At 40.2% G+C, this 19,120-nt stretch overlaps 1 protein-coding gene across 1 annotated transcript in view; it reads right to left on the bottom strand.

Moving 5' to 3' along the window:
- Positions 1 to 7,936: 7,936 nt before the first annotated feature.
- ITGB3 (integrin subunit beta 3) overlaps positions 7,937 to 19,120 on the bottom strand; it is an 81,408-nt gene continuing 70,224 nt past the window's right edge. Inside the window, exons 14-15 of the mRNA XM_069076213.1 lie at positions 13,543 to 13,709; positions 7,937 to 13,244 (exon numbers count right to left, since the gene is read on the bottom strand). Of these exons, the coding sequence (XP_068932314.1) occupies positions 13,176 to 13,244; positions 13,543 to 13,709 (236 nt within the window). The 3' untranslated portion in view covers positions 7,937 to 13,175. The remainder of the gene's footprint in view (positions 13,245 to 13,542; positions 13,710 to 19,120) is intronic.

Here is a 19,120-nt window from a genome sequence, read left to right as displayed (position 1 = left end):
AAGAAATACACATGTTGGATTAGGTGGAACTAGGGCCAATTATGAAAACATTTCCTTACAAACTGTTCTTCAGGGACTCCCTGGAAGAGGAATTTATTGCCTGTAGATTTATATTTTCTAGATAGTTTCATTTTGTATTCATGTTTCGATATATACCAGATCACCCATTAAGTGAAAAAAATTCCCTTCCCTAAATTAAGAGGTAGGAGAGTAAATGTGACTATGATATGTAAGGGAAACATTGAACAAAGATTGTGAGATTCCCAGCTCTGCCCCTTAACAAACTGTGTAACCTTGGACTATAATAGAATAATAATAATGTTATATAATATAAAAATAATGTTATATTATTATATAGTATAATATAATTATATATTATATGACATATTTATTGTATTATTGTAATATATTTTATATAATATTCTGTTATTTGTATAAAATATTATTAAAATAATATAATAATAACTCACATTTATACAGGGCTTTAATGGTTATATAACACTTTCTCTGAAGTCATTCTGAGTAGTATTAATCTTATCATCACCATTTTTCTAATAAAGAAAATTATGTTCATAGAGGATAGTCAATTAGCCTAGAGTCTCATAACTGGTTACAGAGTGGGAAATCAAGCTCAGATTTCCTGACTCCTGACCTCCTTTCTCTCAATCACTTAACCTCTTCCTCTTCTTGACCTCTCTGCACCATTTGATACACTGGTCACCCTAGTCTTTTTTCTTTTGGAGGGGGGAAGGCAGGGCAGTTGGGGTTAAGTGTATCACCAAGGTCACCTGGCTAGTAAGTATTAAGTATCTGAGGCTGGATTTGAACTCAGGTGCTCCTGACTCCAGGGCCAGTACTCTATTCACTGTGCCACCTAGCCACCCCCACCCTAGTCTTAATACTCTCTCCTCTCTGGGTTTTTGTGATACTTACTGCTCTCTCTTTTTCTCTTCTCAACCATCTGACCACTCCTGCATCTTCTTCACTGGATCTTCATTGAAATGCTGCCCCCTTCCCTCCACTCTACTCTTTCTTCCTGATCTTATCAGCTTACACGGGTTTGGTTTTCATCTTCACAGATGACCATATATTCAGTCCTCACCTTTCTCTTTTGCGTGCCCATTGGACATTTTGAACTGGATGTCTCATAGGCACTCAACCTCGGAGTGCTCAAAATGGAAGTCGTTACCTTCCTCCCCAGATCCAGCCCTCTTCTGCTGGCAAGGTTACCACCATTGTCCCAATTACTTGAGTTTCTTCTTCTCCTCACCATCATCCCTCACATTCAATCAGTTGCTAGGTCTTATTAAAGCTACTTTAGTGATATTTCTCACATCCATTTCACAGCCATCCTTTTGGCCCCTCAGACAATCACCACCCTAGTTTAGACCCTCATCACCTCTCTCTGAGACTGTTGTAGCAACCTCATAGTTGGCCTCCCTGCCTTAAGTCTCTTCTATCTCCAACCCACCCATTTTGTTGTTGTTCAGTCATCTCATGTGTCCAACTCTCTGTGACCCCATTTGGGGTTTTCTTGGCATTGATACTGGAGTGGTTTGCCATTTCCTTCTCCAACTCATTTTACAGAGGAAGAAACTGAGGCAAATAGAGTGAAGTGGCTTGAGCAGGTTCATATAACTAGTAAATGTCTGAGGCTGGATTTGAACTCAGGTCTTCTTGACTCCAGGCCTGACCCTCTATCCACTGCACCACTAGCTGCCCATTCCACCTTCTAGACAGGTTCAAAATTATGTTCTTAAAGTATGGGTCTGACCATATCATTCTTCTGCTCAATAAACTCCATTACCTCTGTGATAAAAGAAAAAATATTTGGCACTTAAAGACTTTTGTAACTTAACTCCAATCTACCTTTCCAACCTTCTTATATTGCTCCTCTTCACACGCTCCATGGATCCATCCAAACTGCTCTTCTTCCTGTTCCTTGAATGTCCAGTGCCCAACATAGTGTGTGATATGATGTGGTCACTCAAATGTTTGTTACTTGATTAATTGACAAAATTCATTTAAACTCAACAAGCATTAAGGTGTCTTCAATGTGCCGGGCATTGTACTAGTCTTAGGGAATAAAATGACAAAAATGAAATGATCCTTGTCTTCAAGAAGCTTACATTATCCTAGGAGGAAACCAGACATACACAGATTTTTTTTTAAAGTGAAATATATACAAAATAAATACATAGTGATTCAGGTAGCTAGGTGCTGCCATAGGGCATAGAGTATTGGGCCTGAAGGCAGGAAGATTCATCTTCCTGAGTTCAAATGTGACCTCAGACACTTAGTAGTTGTGTGACTCTGAGCAAGTCACTTGCCCTGTTTGCCTCGGTTTCCTCATCCATCAAGTGAGCTGGAGAAGGAAATGGCAAACCACTACAGTATCTTTTCCAAGAAAATCTCAGATGGGGTCACAAAGAGTCAGACATGACTGAAATGACCGAATAACAATAACAAAGTGAATGAATGATATTGTTGATAAATTTGGAAACTACATAAACTTATTATTATTATTATGGTTGTCACTTTTAAAGAGGAAGTTGATGCCAACAATTCTCTTTCCACACATCACATCACCACCACCACCACTCACCCTCCCCCCTATTCACCTCACCCACACACATACTCAATATATTCTAGTGGTTCCCAGTTGCCTACAGGATCAAATACAAAATCCTCTGTTGGGCCTTCAAAGCCTTCATAACCTAGCTCCCCCTATGCCAAACTTTCCCAGTTTTCTTACACCTTACATCTCTCCCCATCTGATACTCTTTTATCCCATGACACTGGACTCCTTGCTGTTCCACCAAGACAAGCCATAGTCATCTCAAAGTATTTTCTCTGTCTGTCCCCCATACCCGGAATGCTCTGCCTCCTTATCTCTATCACCTCAATTCCCTATCCCAATAGATTTCCAGTCCCAATAAAGACCCCACCTTTTACAGGAAGCCTCTCCCAGCCCCTCTAAATTCTTCCCTCTTTTAATTATTTCCTATTTTTTCCTGTATATAGCTTGTTTGTACAAATTTGTTTGTTGTCTCTCCCATTAGACTGTGAGTTCCTCTGCCCTTTTGATATTAAATTAATTGTGTGAGGATATTTATCACCCTAAAGATATTGATTATGATTGAGTGACATTGGTAAATTAGAGTAAAGATTAAGCAGGATTAAGGAAAAAGATGTTGACCCCCAAATTCAATTCATCAATCTTTGATATTGCCTAATAAATACTTATTATCTTTTGTTATCTTTACTAGATCATTGGACAACTTCTACTATTGCACTGATACTCATGATCTGGTATAAGTTTGGAGAGTGTGCTCTAAGAGGTCTAGCAACCCATTATCTTTAGAACTGTGGGCCTCAGCCAAAGAATTCAGATAATCATCCTCTTATTCAAACAGAGTTGAACATTCATTAGGATGACTGGTGAAATAACATTTTTATGAATTTAGAAAACTTTTAGGGAAGGAAAAAGCACCATAAATTTTCCTAGAGAATTTTTCCTGGTCTCCCTTTTTCTCCCATCACATTCTGCATTGCATTATACTTACCTTCTAACATGTATCATGCCCTGTCAACCAAACTAAAACCAGCCTTTAGCCTGTGGATGACCAGAGCCAAAAGAGAGACAAGAGAGTCAGAACACTAACAGAAATTTAACGAATTTCAGAGTGAGGAAAATGGCCCCTCCTAAAAAGGAAGGATTAATGCTACTGAGACTTGGAACACTTATATACACGAAAGGGTATATATACCCACAACACAATCATTCTTAGGTCGTGAGAGAGTTCTCATAATTGGCATTTCTTGGGACAATATAAGCATGGGACGTAAGATTCATGATTACTTTAATGGGTACAGAACCAGAGTTCTATAACAGGAATAGGAATGTTGTATCTGGAAATTACAAGGAACAGGGATTATGAACATGTGATGGATGGCCTGGGAAACAGGTGGAGTTAAATCCCTCAGTGAACACCTGATGATGGTCCAAGCAATGCACTTTGCCAGAAGGTGATATCATCCTGCACACAAAGAATTATTGTTATGCTAAGCTCAGGGCACAGTCTGATCTCAGGGGCCTTACCTCTGAGAAACAGGGTATCTCCAAAATATTTTGACACCCCCAAATCCCAGCCCCAGTAGAATGTAAAGTTCTTAAGGACAGGGTTGATGTCACTTTCTTTTCTTCTTTTTATTTTAACCTTGGCATCCCTAGCCTCTAAATTGTATCTTACATTTAATGGGTGTTTAAGAAATCCTTGTTGAATTGGTGGAGGCTGCATTTCCACTAATGTTACCACCTGGAGACCTTTAATTGATGGAAGCCTTGAAAATATGCAGGTGTTGGGTCATGACCTAGAGGTCATCCTAGAAGACCAAAAATATTTCCCCAAAATGTTTCAGCAGAAATAATAAATAATTGTGTATTTATCCATATTGTATGACTAGATCTAGTACTAAGAATTTATGGATCTTTGTAAGAGTATTGATTCCAGGTATATGATGATATGCATTACTTAGAAAAAGAACAGAAAAACCACAAAATCAGAGATAAATAGGATACATTAAAAAAAATTGTTAGCTCCTTGAGGGTCTTTTCCTTCTTTGTGTATCCCAAGTGCTTGGCACCATGCCTGGCACATGGTAGACACTTAATAAACATTTACTGACTGACTGAATTGTACAGTAGTAGACTATACAGTAAAATGTTTAATAGAATTTATTTGTACACCCCTAACAGCTAGCATTCTTTGTACTGCCTCCTTCCGCAGAGTGTAACCTTATTTTAACATTAAATTCTATTAAAATAGAATATTGATATTATAGATAATTGATATTACTAATTACATTAAATTATACTAAAATAGAATATTAATATTTTTATAATTATTATTGATGTTATTAATTATAATATTAAATTCTATTAAAATAGAATTAGGAAGACCTATGTATTGCTAAGAATAGTAGAATATTGTAAAATCAAGTAGAACTGTGTGGGATATGGAGACCCTAACCCAAACTGACTACTCGGAGACCTCTCAAAGTGAAGGTAGAAAGTTTCATTAGAATCTCGCGAGAAGCGGGCAGTCCAGTCTCTGGAACAATGCCCAAGAGAGGAGGCCGCCCATACAGAAGCTAAAGCTGGGTTAAATAAGCAAGGGTTACAACGCCCCTCCCAAACATTAACCTAATTATTACTAATGAGGTTCTAATCTTGTTAAATAACATACATAATACATGAGGTCCACTATGCAAGCGCAGTAACAACCTCAGAATACTGAACCCCCTTCAGTCTAACCTAGATACATCCCTATCTGGGCCTGAGTGACCCAAGGCTACTACTGTCTGTCTCCTGATTGGTCAAATCCACCTGCTGCTGCCAGCTCCTTCCATTCTACATTATTTCATTTTAGTATTATCTAGGAGTTTTCTGGGAACTAGGGACTTGACTTCTTCCCAAGGCTACTGTCTGTTACTCTTTATCAGTAGTCTTGTTCGGCAATTCTTGCAGTTCTATAGAAACAACTCTTTCAGGGTAAGCTGGGTGAGAAGGGCTGACTAGAATAGAGCAACTATACAGAAAGATTTCTAAAGTTTCAAAGTCACATAATTTCTAGAAAATGGAAACTTAGGCCTAAGGACTAAGGACTTACTTACTTTAGCAGATAGTCTCTGAGAAACCACACTTTTACCTTTCTCATACAGAACTATCTTCTTAATCATTCATACCATTGCTGTACAACATTGGTATTAGCTTGCTGAGAATCAGCTATAGTTACCAAATCACTAATTTGAAAAGGCACTTTGTACCAGTTACGAGACATACAGCTATAATCCCAATGACCAAGAAGGTGAGGCTGGCGAACTGATTGAGCTCAGGAGTTCTGAGCTGCAATGGGCTATGGCCCCAGTGTCCACCCTGTTTGGTATCAATATGGTAAGCCTCCCAGAGGGCAAGAGAAGGAGCCACTGGGTTCCCTAAGGGAGGTGCAAAATGGCCCATGATGGAAATAGAACAGATTCAAGTTCTCATGGCAATCAGTAATGGGATCAATTCCATGAGAAGCCCCTACACATCTAGTGTGGGCAAGACAGAGAAAGGGAAGAGGAAGGAGAAGAGCAAAGGAAAATGGACTTGGCAGTTAACCACTGTGGTCATTAGGTGTCTCTGTTGTGACATTGTTTCACAAATACCAAGAGGAAGAGTTACCTATGTGATTAATGAATCTTTCATTTATATTTGTACAATGAGGTGCCATTTTCACCCATCCTCACTACACACACACACACACACACACACACACACACACACACACACATTCAGCCACTTAATCCTAATGTTCAAAATATACCGAATCTTGAAGAGAAAAAAAAAATCTCACCATAAATAAGACTTATTGTGTTATTGGTGCTATAGTCCTCTTGAAAATATTTATCCTACCAATCTTGATTCCAGAGGACTGATAATGCAATATATTTCTCTCCTCTAAGCAGAGAGGTGGTGAACTACAGGTGCAGAATGTGGCATACAGTGTCAGGTATGGTCAATGAATGGGTCAGGTTGTTTTATTTAACTGTTCCAAGGGAGTCATATTGGGTGGTTGTCTCGAGAAGTCACTGAAACTAAATGCACCCATAAAACCAGTAAAAAAAAAACGTAAATCACAACTTCAGCTCCTGAAGGATAAGTCTGTACCATATGATCCATTATACAACAATCAGGCTAATAAAATCACATGATTAATTAATTTCGAATAATTAGCAGAAGTAGAAAAGTTAAAAAAAAAACAAAAAGCAAAAAACAACTCATTGTGGCCTAGTGTAAGATGGCAGCAGTGGTTCTAGTGATAATCACTTCCTCCAAACTTTATATAATCAGAAACATTGGAGAATTTTCTTGCATAGATGTTTAATTTATAAAGGCTTCCTTAAGCCACTGACAAATATCTTATCATGTAGTTTTTTCTTTCCCATGACCCCAATCTTTTTTTTCTTTTTTGTTCTTGCATGGTTTGTGTTTTTAAACATACTTAAGAGAAACCTAAAATAGGTATCTTGGAGGGGGTAGAAGAGGGGGGATATTGATTTGGAGTGGATATCAATCAGGTGACAATCCAGAATGTTTAAATAACTGGGCCAATGGGTTGCTGAAAATTAAATTTTAGGCTTGTAGAAGACACAAGTGAGTCATTAGGCAGAAAGAGTATTTAAATAGCACTTAGGATCAGAAATTTAGTCCTTGAAAAGAGATTTTCATGGTCATTTAACCCAACACCCCCCCCCATATTTCAGCTAAGAAAACTGAGACTTGTCCAATGTCACACAGGTAGTAAGTGGCAGAGCCATATCCAGCACTCGAAAGATTTATCTGTACTTCTACAATTTCTGTTCTAAACCTGCTCATCAGATAACCAGTTAATAGAATAATAAATCAATATTCTGTGCTATTAAAAATGACATAAATTAATAAGTACAGTTAGATTAGATTTATATATGCATATATAGAATTTGGACCTATGATTTCATTGTTATAAGGAGTTGCCACTGAGGAACTTCTCTGTAATTGATGAACTTATAGAACTTCCTAGAGCACTGAGAAATAAGAGAACTGACTTTCCTAAAGTCCCAGTGAGTGTCAGTTAGGAATTGAACCCAAATTTTCCTGGCCTAGGTCAGCTTGCTACAGCATTCAGTCACTGCATCTGTCTCTCTTCCTGTATGGGGATGGGGGTGTGTAAGTATCTTTCTCAATTAAGAGTGAGCTTCAAAAGACAGTCCAGAATCCTCCAGCTCTTGCCAGGGACCTCAAGGGAAACCACTATGTGATGCTTATTGTACAATTATCATTCTGTGTGAGGCAAAGACATATCCTCTTCACCCAAAGGGAGGAAAATAACACCAGAAGTCTGAAAACAGCTTATTGCCAGCTCCTTTTGGAAGGCACTTTTAATTCAATGTTGCACAACTCAGACAGAGAAGGCTAAATGGGGAAAGCACATGAGTAACAGATACCAGAACATTGACAGAGAGGAATTTCTTGAAGCTATGCATATGCCCCATGAATAGCTGGGAGGTAAAGAGTTGATTCCATATGTGGCAGTGTAGGTCATCTGGGATCCAGGAATGTCCAGAGTTCCCCCTTTTATCTATAGGCTCTGAGAAGGGTAAGTATGAATGACTCACACATGGACAGTGCCCATCCTCCCCTCCCCAGACCCCACATTTTTGTCTCATACCAAAATATCATTCAGATTTTTAGCCTATGTGACACCCCTCAAGCCAGCGCAACAGATCTGTTTTAGCATTGTATATACAAAACCCAAAGGATCATAGGATGTGGATCATTACTACCAACTGATTGATACAGATCTTATAGGCCCAGGCCTTTGACTCACAGTCATCCCAGAGACACTGACCAAATCTCAAGGGAAGTTTTGTTTGTTCTTCATGAACATTCTCTCCCTTCCCCACCACCAACCAAGAGTAACTAAGCTGGTCAGTGTCTGAAGCAATATTCTAACTTGGACCTCAGCAAGTCCACCAGTCTATCCTCTTACACCACCTAGCTCCCTCTTAGAATTGGAAAGGAGTTAAAAGACATCTTGTTCAATCCCTTTATTTGATAGATAAAGAAACTGAGACCTGGAAAGGTCTAGAAATTTTGCTCAAGGTCATATAGCAAGTGTCCCTAGATTATCCTACAGCAAAGTAACAGTGTCATCACTAAAATGCAGGTCTCAACTTCTCTTCCTTTGACACAATTTCTCCTTTTAAGCAAGTTTATATAATGGAAATTTACTAGGAATATGGATTTAAAGATAGAAGAGATCTTAGAGCTCCAACCCCCTCATTTTATAGATGAGGAAACTGAGGTACAGAGAGGTTAGTGTTTTGCCCAGGGTCACACAGCTAGTATGGGTCAGACATGGGATTTGAATTCAGGCTTTTCCTATCTCCAAGACCAGCATGATGTTCACTATAGCACACTGTTCCTCACTTACATATCAGGGGCATTCTTGTTCTTAATAGCTAAGGATTCCAATACTATGCTGAGAAGATTGCCCAGATATAGGACCCTCACCATGTCATCTTCATGTCTTGGGAAGGAAGAGGTCGGAGTTCTGTTCTTTCCCCTTACTCCCAATTTAAAAATTTATTACCACTATGAACATCTGGGCACAGAGACACACGCTCCAGCTGTAGTATGCTCTTCTGACAAAAGATTTAAAAAATCAAGTGCATGTGAATAAGGCCGGCTAGACAATGTCATGAGTGCTGAGTGGATGAATCATTGATGCACGATGGACTGCCATTTGCTGATGGAGAAAGGACTTGAGGAAAACTTAAGATTCTGTTTCTCTCTTTCTCTCTCTCCCTTGCTCTCTCATTCTCTCTCCTTCTCCCTCCAAAAAGTGGCATGTAACAAATATGCTCTTGCCAAAACATTCTGGTAGAATGGAAGATACTTGAGGGCAAGGCCTACTTTATTCTATTTTTTGTCTTTATATCCTTGGTGCATTGAACAATACCTAGCAGATAGTAGGTGCTTCAAAAATACTATTCTACTCAGTTCTACCAACCATGTTGGGATGGGAATTGGGTGAATTGAATTGAATCCCTGAATTCAACCAAATTGAATTGAGGGCCAAACCTCTCAGTTCTCCCTACCAAGAAAGCAAAGACCATACCAACATCTTGTAGAAACCAGATGGTGCTTGATTGTTACCACTGTAAATCACAGAACCTAATAATAGCTAACATATGCTTAGTGCTTTAATGTTTGCAAAGAGTTTTGCATGTCATCAGATCCTCACACCAGCCCTCTGATTATCCCCATGTTACAGATAAGATCCTGAGGCTAGGAAATAGTAAGACATTTGCCCAGGGTAACTGGGCTAACTAGTCAGTGTCTGAAACAATATTTTAACTCAGACCTCACCTCAGACCCTCTTAGAATTGGGAAGGACATGAAGTCATCTAATTCAACCCCCTCAATTGACAGGTGATGAAACTGAGAGCCAGGGAGGTCAAGGGACTTTGCTCAAGGTCACGCAGCAAGTAACTATGCTACAGCATAGTAGCAGTGTGGTCACTAAAGCGTAGGCCTCAACTCCTCATCCTGGGATCTTTCAAGTGTGTTCCACTGGATTCCTTGAATCTGGATGGTGGTTCTTCTGCCCCAACACACCTTACTCAGCCCCAGCCTACCTCCTATAGAAATAATTCCCAAGAAGGAAGCAAGAAACTTGGTGGGTTTTGGCCCATCATGGTTGTTAGGACCAAATAGAACAGCTCTAATTCACCAGGAAAAATCCAGGACCTTCTATAATCACAGACTTCTGGAATGGTGGCTAACAGGTAACTCCAGAAAAATGACACCAGGCTGACAGTTTCTATGTCTGGCCCACAAACAGTGACACCTCTTTAAAAATCTTAGAGTTTCAAGAGTTGGAAAGGACAATGGAGGCTTTCTAATCCACCTTTCCACTCAGTGCAGTAATGGTTAGTAGTAGTTCCTGTGGGGAAACCCCTTCTAGGTGTTTGTAGAGTTGAATTTTAACACTTTCAGCCATGGGGAGGTCACTATCTCACAGGGAAGCCCACTTCATGTTTTAGACAATATCTCTGACTATTAGAAAAATTCTTCCTTATATTAAGACAACATCTAGCCTCCTGCAGCTGAGGTGATAAGACTTTAAAACTGGAAATTCAATTCAACATGCAATTATTGGGCACTATGTGTGGTATATTCTCTGTAGAGTACCTCTGGGGATTCAAAGTCAAAAAATGCTAAAGTCTATCTCCTCAAGAAACTAAATTCTCCAAGAAGGGACATAAAAAATCACTTGGTCCATCCATTTCACCAAGAGAATAAAAGTGACTAGTCAAAAAGCCATGTAAATTAATGGCAAGCCTAATATTAGAACCCAGGTCTCCTGACTGTCTATACTATGTTTGTTCTAGTGGTAAAATCAATAGAGGGACAGGCCTGAAGTCAGGAAGACCTGATACCTACTAGCTTGTGTGACTTACTCCAGGCAAGTCACTTAACCTTTATTTGCCTCAGTTTCCTCAATTGTAAAATGGAGATCATAATACTATATCATAGAGTTCTTGTAAGGATAAAATGAGATAACATTTGTAAAGGACTTAGCAGGGTGTCTGGCACATAGTAGGTGCTTAATAAATATTTTCCCTTCCTCTTCTTTTTTCCTTGTTCTCCCCTTCTGGAGCTATATAGAAAAATTCCAATATTCCTCTTCTCCAAGAGCACTTCTCTTCCCTTCCCTCTTTTCCTTTCCCTTCTCTTGAAGATAGCATCCATCTCTTTCCTAAATCTTCTCTTTTGAAGGCTAAACTTTCCAAGTTCCTTCAAGTGTTGCTTATACTGGTTCTTTGCCCTCCCCTAGATAGAGTACAATTTGTGTCTCCTTAAGACATTGACCAGTACTCAACACAGTTCTCCATCTGACTGGTACAAAATGCTTCAAGAAAAACAGACCAGCTGTGGTCTAACCAGTCAGAATACAATGTGGGTGTTTCATCTCCTTATTCCTACTCTCCAAGTAAAATTAGAAATACAAAAAAAAACCCAAACCATAAAAACTTCCTTTGAGTTACAGGTGTTTCCCCTAGGCTCTGGGTATTCTGGAAAGGAAAGAGACAAGGCATATATTTGTGGCCTCTTGGGTTAATCATTGAGTTAAAATGGGGGGTGCTCAGGCCACACACAAAAAAATGACCATGCAGGTTAATAGGCTCATAGATTTAGAGTTGAAAGGGACCTTAGAGGTCATCTAGTCCAACCCCCTCATTTTACAAATGAGGAAAACTGAAGCACAGAGTTGCAATGATTTGCCCAAGGTCACACAGGCCCAAAGTAGTAGAACTAGGATTCAAACCCAGGCCCTCACACCAAATCTTATGCCCTTTCCATTATGCCTCTTCTGAGTTTCATCATTTTATTCCTGCACCTCTTGCTTATCAACTTTAGAGGCTCGTAGGTATGGTCCCTCATAACACCCCCATGAGATGAGGTCAATGTGATTAGACTTGACATGTGGGTACAGTTCACAGAGAAACAGAGTGGAGCCACGGAGAGTGAACAGAACACTAGAAAGGTCAGTGCCCCATCTTCTGGTTCTCACCCCATAATTTTCCTGAAAGGAATTGTTTGTGCTTACCCTGAAATTGCAGAGATGAATAGAGCTGTCTATAGGTTTAATCTCTGGAACAAGTCAAATTTTCCATGGCAGTCATAGTTGGAAGTAGGTGAAATGGTACTAGGGTAGGGAGGTTGGCCTCAGTTAAGTAGATTTTGAAAAGACCTTGTTATACACTGGGTACCCTAAATCAGCTCAGAATTTTTTCCAACCAATAATAGCTCAGTCACCCTACTTCCATGTAAGCTGAAGGACCAGGACCTCATTCAAAGAAAATGGTGGAGAGAGAAAACAATGGGCATAGTCTGTCAACCCCATTAGCTGAGTGCACCAAACAGCCCTGCAGAGTTATCCCAGAGAAACAAAACCCAAAGTAGCTCTGATCCCTGGCTTCTCCTACATCCAACCTGAGAAGAAAGGAATGGAAATGGGGCCATGTTGCCATACATACACACATATACTAAGGTGACAAGTAATAAAGCCCAACAAAGGTCCCAGGTGACAGTTTCAGGAGCCATAGGCTACTCATGATGGCAGAGTCAGGACTTATGGCCTGCTTTATCCTTCTCCCCTCCCAAAACCCAGACTTAGCCACTTTCCTGCCTTTCTTCTCAGGGAGTCTGGCTCATATAAGGTGAGATGGTTTCTCACTGAGGTAATGAGGCCCAAATGCTCTGCTAGGGAGAGTTAAATGAAAAAAAAAAATAAAAGGATCCCTGAAGTAAGTGCTCCCCCTGCCAAAAAAAAAAAAGCTGGTTGAGGTATTTCCCTCAGGAATGTTAAATTACACACACACACATGCACATACTCACTACCCTCAAATATACAAGGACATGTCCAGAGGGAGACACATACATCTCTCCCACACATTCATGTTCTTCTCACCCCACCCCCCTTCACTGTTCCTGGATCCTACAATATCCATACAATCCTCTGTAAACATGGTGGAGGAAACACCCACAATTCTTGGCTCTGCTGATGGCAAAGGTCCCATTATGAGTTCCCACGGTAAGCGATATTGGTGAAGGTGGATGTTGCTTCTTTATATAGTGGGTTGTTGGCCTGCAGAAAGAACAGAAAAGGCTCAAACAATGAATCCCTTGCTGCTTCTCTGTCCTACAAGTCTGACACTATAGATAGCTGGGGACTTTGGTGAAGACAGTCTTCTTTCCATTTTCCTATGGCTCACTTCAATTCCACATCAGTATTTGGGTTGAGAGCATAAAAAGAGGAAGACAAAGTTATATGTAGGGCAACACTAGCCTGCCACTATTTCTAAGGTGATAAATCCTAGAGTTTCCCCTTGTTCAACCCAACTCAGCCTAGCCCAGCCCACTCCACTCCACTCCACTCCACTCACTGTGTCCCACTTTGCTCTGGCTCTCTCTTCTTCGAACTTGGCAAATTCCCTTCGGTCATGGATAGTGATTAGAAGCTTCCAGATGAGCAGTGTGGCCAAGCCAATGAGTAATATGGCTCCCATCACTGAGAGCAAGACCACCAGGATATCAGGGCCTTTGGGACAATCTGCCAGGGAAGAACACCAAGCAGAAAGAGCTGAGATTAAAACAGGAAAGACTTAAATTGGAAACAAAGAACTTCTTAACCATTAGGATAATAAAACACTGGAATAAACACTGAAAGAAGAATATGAAACTTTTCCACTTAGGGACAGAAATCTTCAAGAAAAATAAAGAAAAAGAAAAGAAGGTCATTGAAGCAATTTTAAATGCACAGAAGAGGACAGAAGGTAGGTCAAAAAGACAAGACAAGAAGGATAGCTTTGAAAGCTACATGTTGAATTTATTACATGTTTGTAATATATATGTATGGATGGATCCTCCATTCAAGCCTGTGGGAATTCTGCGTGCTACTGTGTATATGGAGGTAGATGCAATATCTGATTGGCTGAGAGAATGCAGAGCTTGAGGCTACATACTTGTCAGAAGGGATTTGCATCAGTTGGTTCCAGGCATTCTTTGGGAAAGATATATGGAGAAAGGATCTCCAGGAAGGTTGTCATGAAAGCAGGACTTTGACAGCTCTCCAGGCCACAGACATAGGAGCTGGCTTCCCACATGTCTGCAGCTTAGAGGCAGACCACATCACTAAAGGGCCTTTTCCCACATGCCTTGGGCTAACCAATGTATCAGACGAGAAGAAATAACATCTCCCTCCATAATACTCAGCAGCACTGCACAAAACCTGGGAGAAAGGCCCATTACATATACTGAAAATGAAAAACAAGTTGTATATAATAGAGATTTACAGTTTGGTGTGCAATTCTTTTTTTTACCTCTTTTACTGTATATATAGAAATGTCAATTTTATTTGGTGTTTGATAAGTTCAGAATAAAAAGAGAGAGGGATGGAAAAAAGAGGAGGAAGAGAAGAAGAAAATAGATAAACTATCCTGATGGTATTCATATGACCAAAGAAATGAGAGTCTAGAACAAATAACTCCTTGGAATTTCACCTGGCTCTTAAGTTCTAGGACTCCAGGGCTCTGTCCTAGAGCATATTAATATATAAATACATATATGTACATATATATTTATAGAGATACATGTACGTGTAGTCTCTCATGGTGTACACATCAACTCCTATGGGTAAACAAATGATTCACTGATAAACAATGTCTTCCAATCTCATATCTCTCCCCAGCTTCAATCCTGTATCTCCTCCAACTGTCTGTTTTACAAGGATACCAACATGTCCAAAAAAGAACTTATTATTCTTTCCTAAAGAAACTCATCATTTCTTCTAACTTCTCTGTTTCTCATCATGTCATAACCATTGCTAAAGACACAGGTTCACAGCCCAGGACTTACTCTTGACTCTTCATCCTTTTTCGTTGTGCCATCCCCATATCAAACCAACCACCAAGTCTCAGATATTCTATCTTCTCAACATTTCTCACAAGTATTCTCTTCTCTCTACTAACACCACAACCACCCTATTCCAGGTCCTCATTATAGCTCCCCTGGACAGTTACACTACCTTTAATGGTCTCCCTATAACCAGCTTCCAATCTATATTCCACATGGCTGCCCATGTGATATTCCTAAAGTTTATTGTTGTTGTGGAGTCATTGTGATTATGTCCAACTGTTCATGACCCCATTTGGGGGGCTTTTTTTGGCAAGGATACTGGAGTGACTTGCCATTTCCTCCTCCAGGCCATTTTTTTACAGATGAGGAAATTGAGGGAAATAGGGCTAAGTGATTTGCCCAGAGTCACACAGTTAGGAAGTATCTGAGGTCTGATTCGAACTCATGAAAATGAATCTTTCCTGATTCCAAGCCCAGCACTCTATCCACTGCACTGACTAGCTGCCATTTAGGTCATACTATATCACACCCATGCTCAAGAAGCTTCAGTGGTTCCCCATTGACCTAAGGATAAAATATAAACTCCCATATTTGGCATTGAAGGCCCTTCACAATCTGACTCCAGGCTACCTTTCCAAACGTATAACATATTATTGGTCAGCTAGGGGGCACAGTGGATAGAGTACTAGACCTGGAGTTGGGAAGACCTGAGTTCAAATCCAGCCTCACATACTTACTGGATGCTTGAACTTGGGCAAGTCACTTAACCTCTATGTATCTCAGCTTCCTCAACTGTAAAATGATGATAATAAAAGCATCTGCCTCCCAGGGAGTGAGATAAGAGTGAGGATTAAATGAGACAGTATTTGTAAAATTCTAGCATGGTCCCTGGCACATAGTAGGCAAAAATAAGTGCTAACTATTATTAGGAGGACAACTAGGTGGCATCGCAGATAGAGTGTTGGGCTGGAGTCAGAAAGAAATCTGGCACTGACTGTGTGACCCTGAGCAAGTCACTTAATCCTGTTTGCCAAAAAAAAAATCCTGTTTGCCTCAGTTCCCTCATCTGTAAAATAAGCTGGAGAAGGAAATGGCAAACCTCTCCAGTGTCTTTGCCAAGAAAACCCCAAATGGGGTCATGAAGAGTCAGACATGACAGAAATAACTGAATAAAACAACAAGCTATTTAATTATTACTCAAGCACTCTATCCAAACTGTCTTGGTTTATATCCCCTGTGTGTGTCATTGTATCTCTCACCTGTGTGCCTTTATCCAGGCTGGTCCCCATGCCTGGAATGCTCTCCCTCCTCACCTCAGTCCCTTGGAACCGCCCCCTTCAAGGCCTCAGCTCATGTGCCATCCCCTTCAAGAGGCCTTTCCTACTTCCCCTAGTTATTAGTAATACACTCCCCCCCTACACAATTAGTATTTAGCCTGTGTGTACTTCTCTATAACACTGTATCCCTTCAAGAAAATGTAAGATCTCTATGAGCCAAAACTTCATTTACTCTGTTTCTCCAGTAGCTGCATGACCCCTAGAACAGAGAAATCTCTTAAGTAATGCTTGTTAATCAATTGATAAACTGTTGCTCTGCTGAACAAGATGATCACCAGTGATGATGCTTGGGCTCTTTCTAAACATTTAATCATAACCTGAAATCTCTGAACTAACCAGCTTCCTGCCCACTTCCAATGAACCTCTAACCCCAAATAACAACACTCCACCCTTACGAGTAGGTGTAAAGGAAGCTCTGCTGTGTTCTGGGACATCTTGATAAGCCCTGATCTACTTAATAACTGATCACCCTGTACCTATATACTCACACACATACATATGTATATGTATGTGTGTATATGTATCAAATGAGATAACATAGAAAATGCTTTACAAACTGTAAAGCTCTATAAAATGAGATCTATTATATGCACACACATACCTATATATGCACCTGAGGGTTTGGTGATATCTGGCTATGTTCAGAGACACTTTTCTTCCTTGTGTTCTCCCCTCTCTCCTGCTTTCTCTCTCCCCACCCACTAGGCCTATGCCCCCCACACTGTGCAAGAAAAACAAATCTGGACTGGCTATTTCCTGTCCTGCCAGATTATAGCCTCTGATTATAATTAAAGGAGTCCCTTGGGAAAAGATGCAGAGTTCTAATGTCTGGTTTCTAAGGCCTCAAGCCTCTATTTTTCTGGGAAAAAGCCATTTTGAATTCTCTTGTGGAAGAGAAAGGAGTCAGCAGCTCAGACCCCAAACAAGGCACCCCGGGATGCTACTCCAGTGGTTAAGATTGAGGCAGGATGGGGACTGACCTTGAAAAGCGGTCCTGAATGGTTTAAACATTCACCTTCAGGGACCACGTGTCCTCTTGAGATAACTCTCCAGCTTCAAGGATCTAGAGTTGTTCTTCTTCAGTTATTTCAGTCATGTATGACACTTCATGGCCCCATTTGGGGTTTTTTTGGCAAAGACACTAGAGTGGTTTGCCATTCCTTTCTCCAGCTCATTTTACAAATGAGAAAACTTGAGGCAAGCTGGGTTAAATGACTTCCCCAGGGTCATACAGCTAGTAAGTGTCTGAAGCCAGATTTGAACTCAGAAGAGTGAATCTTCCCAATTCTGGACCCAGTGCTCTATCCACTGCACCACCTAACTGCCCTATATAGAAGGGAGGATAACCCTTAAGGCAGAGATGACCTAAAGTCCATGCACAAAACCTGCCCCTATCTTCCATCCTTATTACCCACCCCCCAACACTGGTGCTCAGCCACTCTACTGACAGGACTACTGAAGAAACAGAACCCACTCCAGAGGTCCCCAACTGCCCATCACTCACAGCCACCAAATCCCAATCCCCTGCATATGGCTCAAAGGTGAAGGAAGAAGAGGAAAATGGGAGTAGAAAGAAGACAGGAGTCTTCTCACAGGGCTTTTACATCAGGAGTTCTACATTGGGATCCAAGGTGTCTCCTGAAGAGTGGCAAAATGGTTATACATCCATGGGGTTTTTGAGGAAACCAAACATTTTTATCACTTCTATATCCCACCAGAAGGAAAAGTAATTTCAGATCATGAAGTATCAATGGCTGATAGATTTAGATAAAGAACACTGAAGGATCACTATGTTAAAAACAGTATGTACACACATATATATGCATACATACATACATATGGTATATGTATATATACACACATAAAATAAACACATTTTATATAGTATATTATATATTTATACATATGCATGTATATATACATTCACATATATGTATATATAAACAAAAATATATATACACTGCATACAAAAATATAAACACACTGCATATATTATATAGATAGATATACATAGATATATGTGTATATAAACACACACCCATATATGTATATATGTGGGGGGGGGTGTAATGGAAGAAATACCGTAATGCCCAAAGTAATGGGCTATTGTGTCTCCACAATAAAAAGAGGCAAGAGGGGAATGGGAAACATTCTGGAAATTGCTATATGTTTATTTGTATGTGTAGAAATAACAGTAGCCAATTTAATATAGTGATTTAAGATTCTGTTTCATGAGGCAAGAACTACAAGCATTATAATCCCTTATTTACACTATTATTATTACTATTGTACAAAATTATGAAACTGAGGCTTAAACAGGGTGTAGCAGTTTTTGTATGATGGTGTGTCTAGGTATCTGTGTCTGGAATCAAGATGAATCTTTTTTCTCCCTTCTCTCCCCAAACAAATACTTTCCACCTTTTCTTCCCCATGAATATATCCCCACAGGACGTGATTCACCAAAGAACATCATGTGCTGCCTCCCTCTGCCTTCCCTCTTCTTGGGCCTCCAGGAAAGAGGCAAAGGCCCCATGAGGGTCTCCTAGGCAATGTTGCAGGGTACAACAATCTTGGGTCACAGAGGAGCAGAAGTCAAACCAGTCCCTAGGTAGCATCCTTTCCTATAGAAGCTCACCCAGGGATTTTCTGTCCTTCCTTGATCTTCTCTGACACCAGATGCCTCCCTCTAAACAACCAAATATTGTCCCACACCCAATTAAAAAATAAATATGGCTGACCTCGGCCACAAGGACACCTTATCTTCTCCATT

The sequence above is a fragment of the Petaurus breviceps genome, unplaced genomic scaffold, assembly GCF_028583685.1.
Source record: "Petaurus breviceps papuanus isolate PSGF00001 unplaced genomic scaffold, PetGlider_PUasm1.0 90925, whole genome shotgun sequence".
NCBI lineage: Eukaryota > Metazoa > Chordata > Mammalia > Diprotodontia > Petauridae > Petaurus > Petaurus breviceps.
Note: the sequence above shows the minus strand (reverse complement) of the source record. Positions and strands in the feature narration are given on the sequence as shown.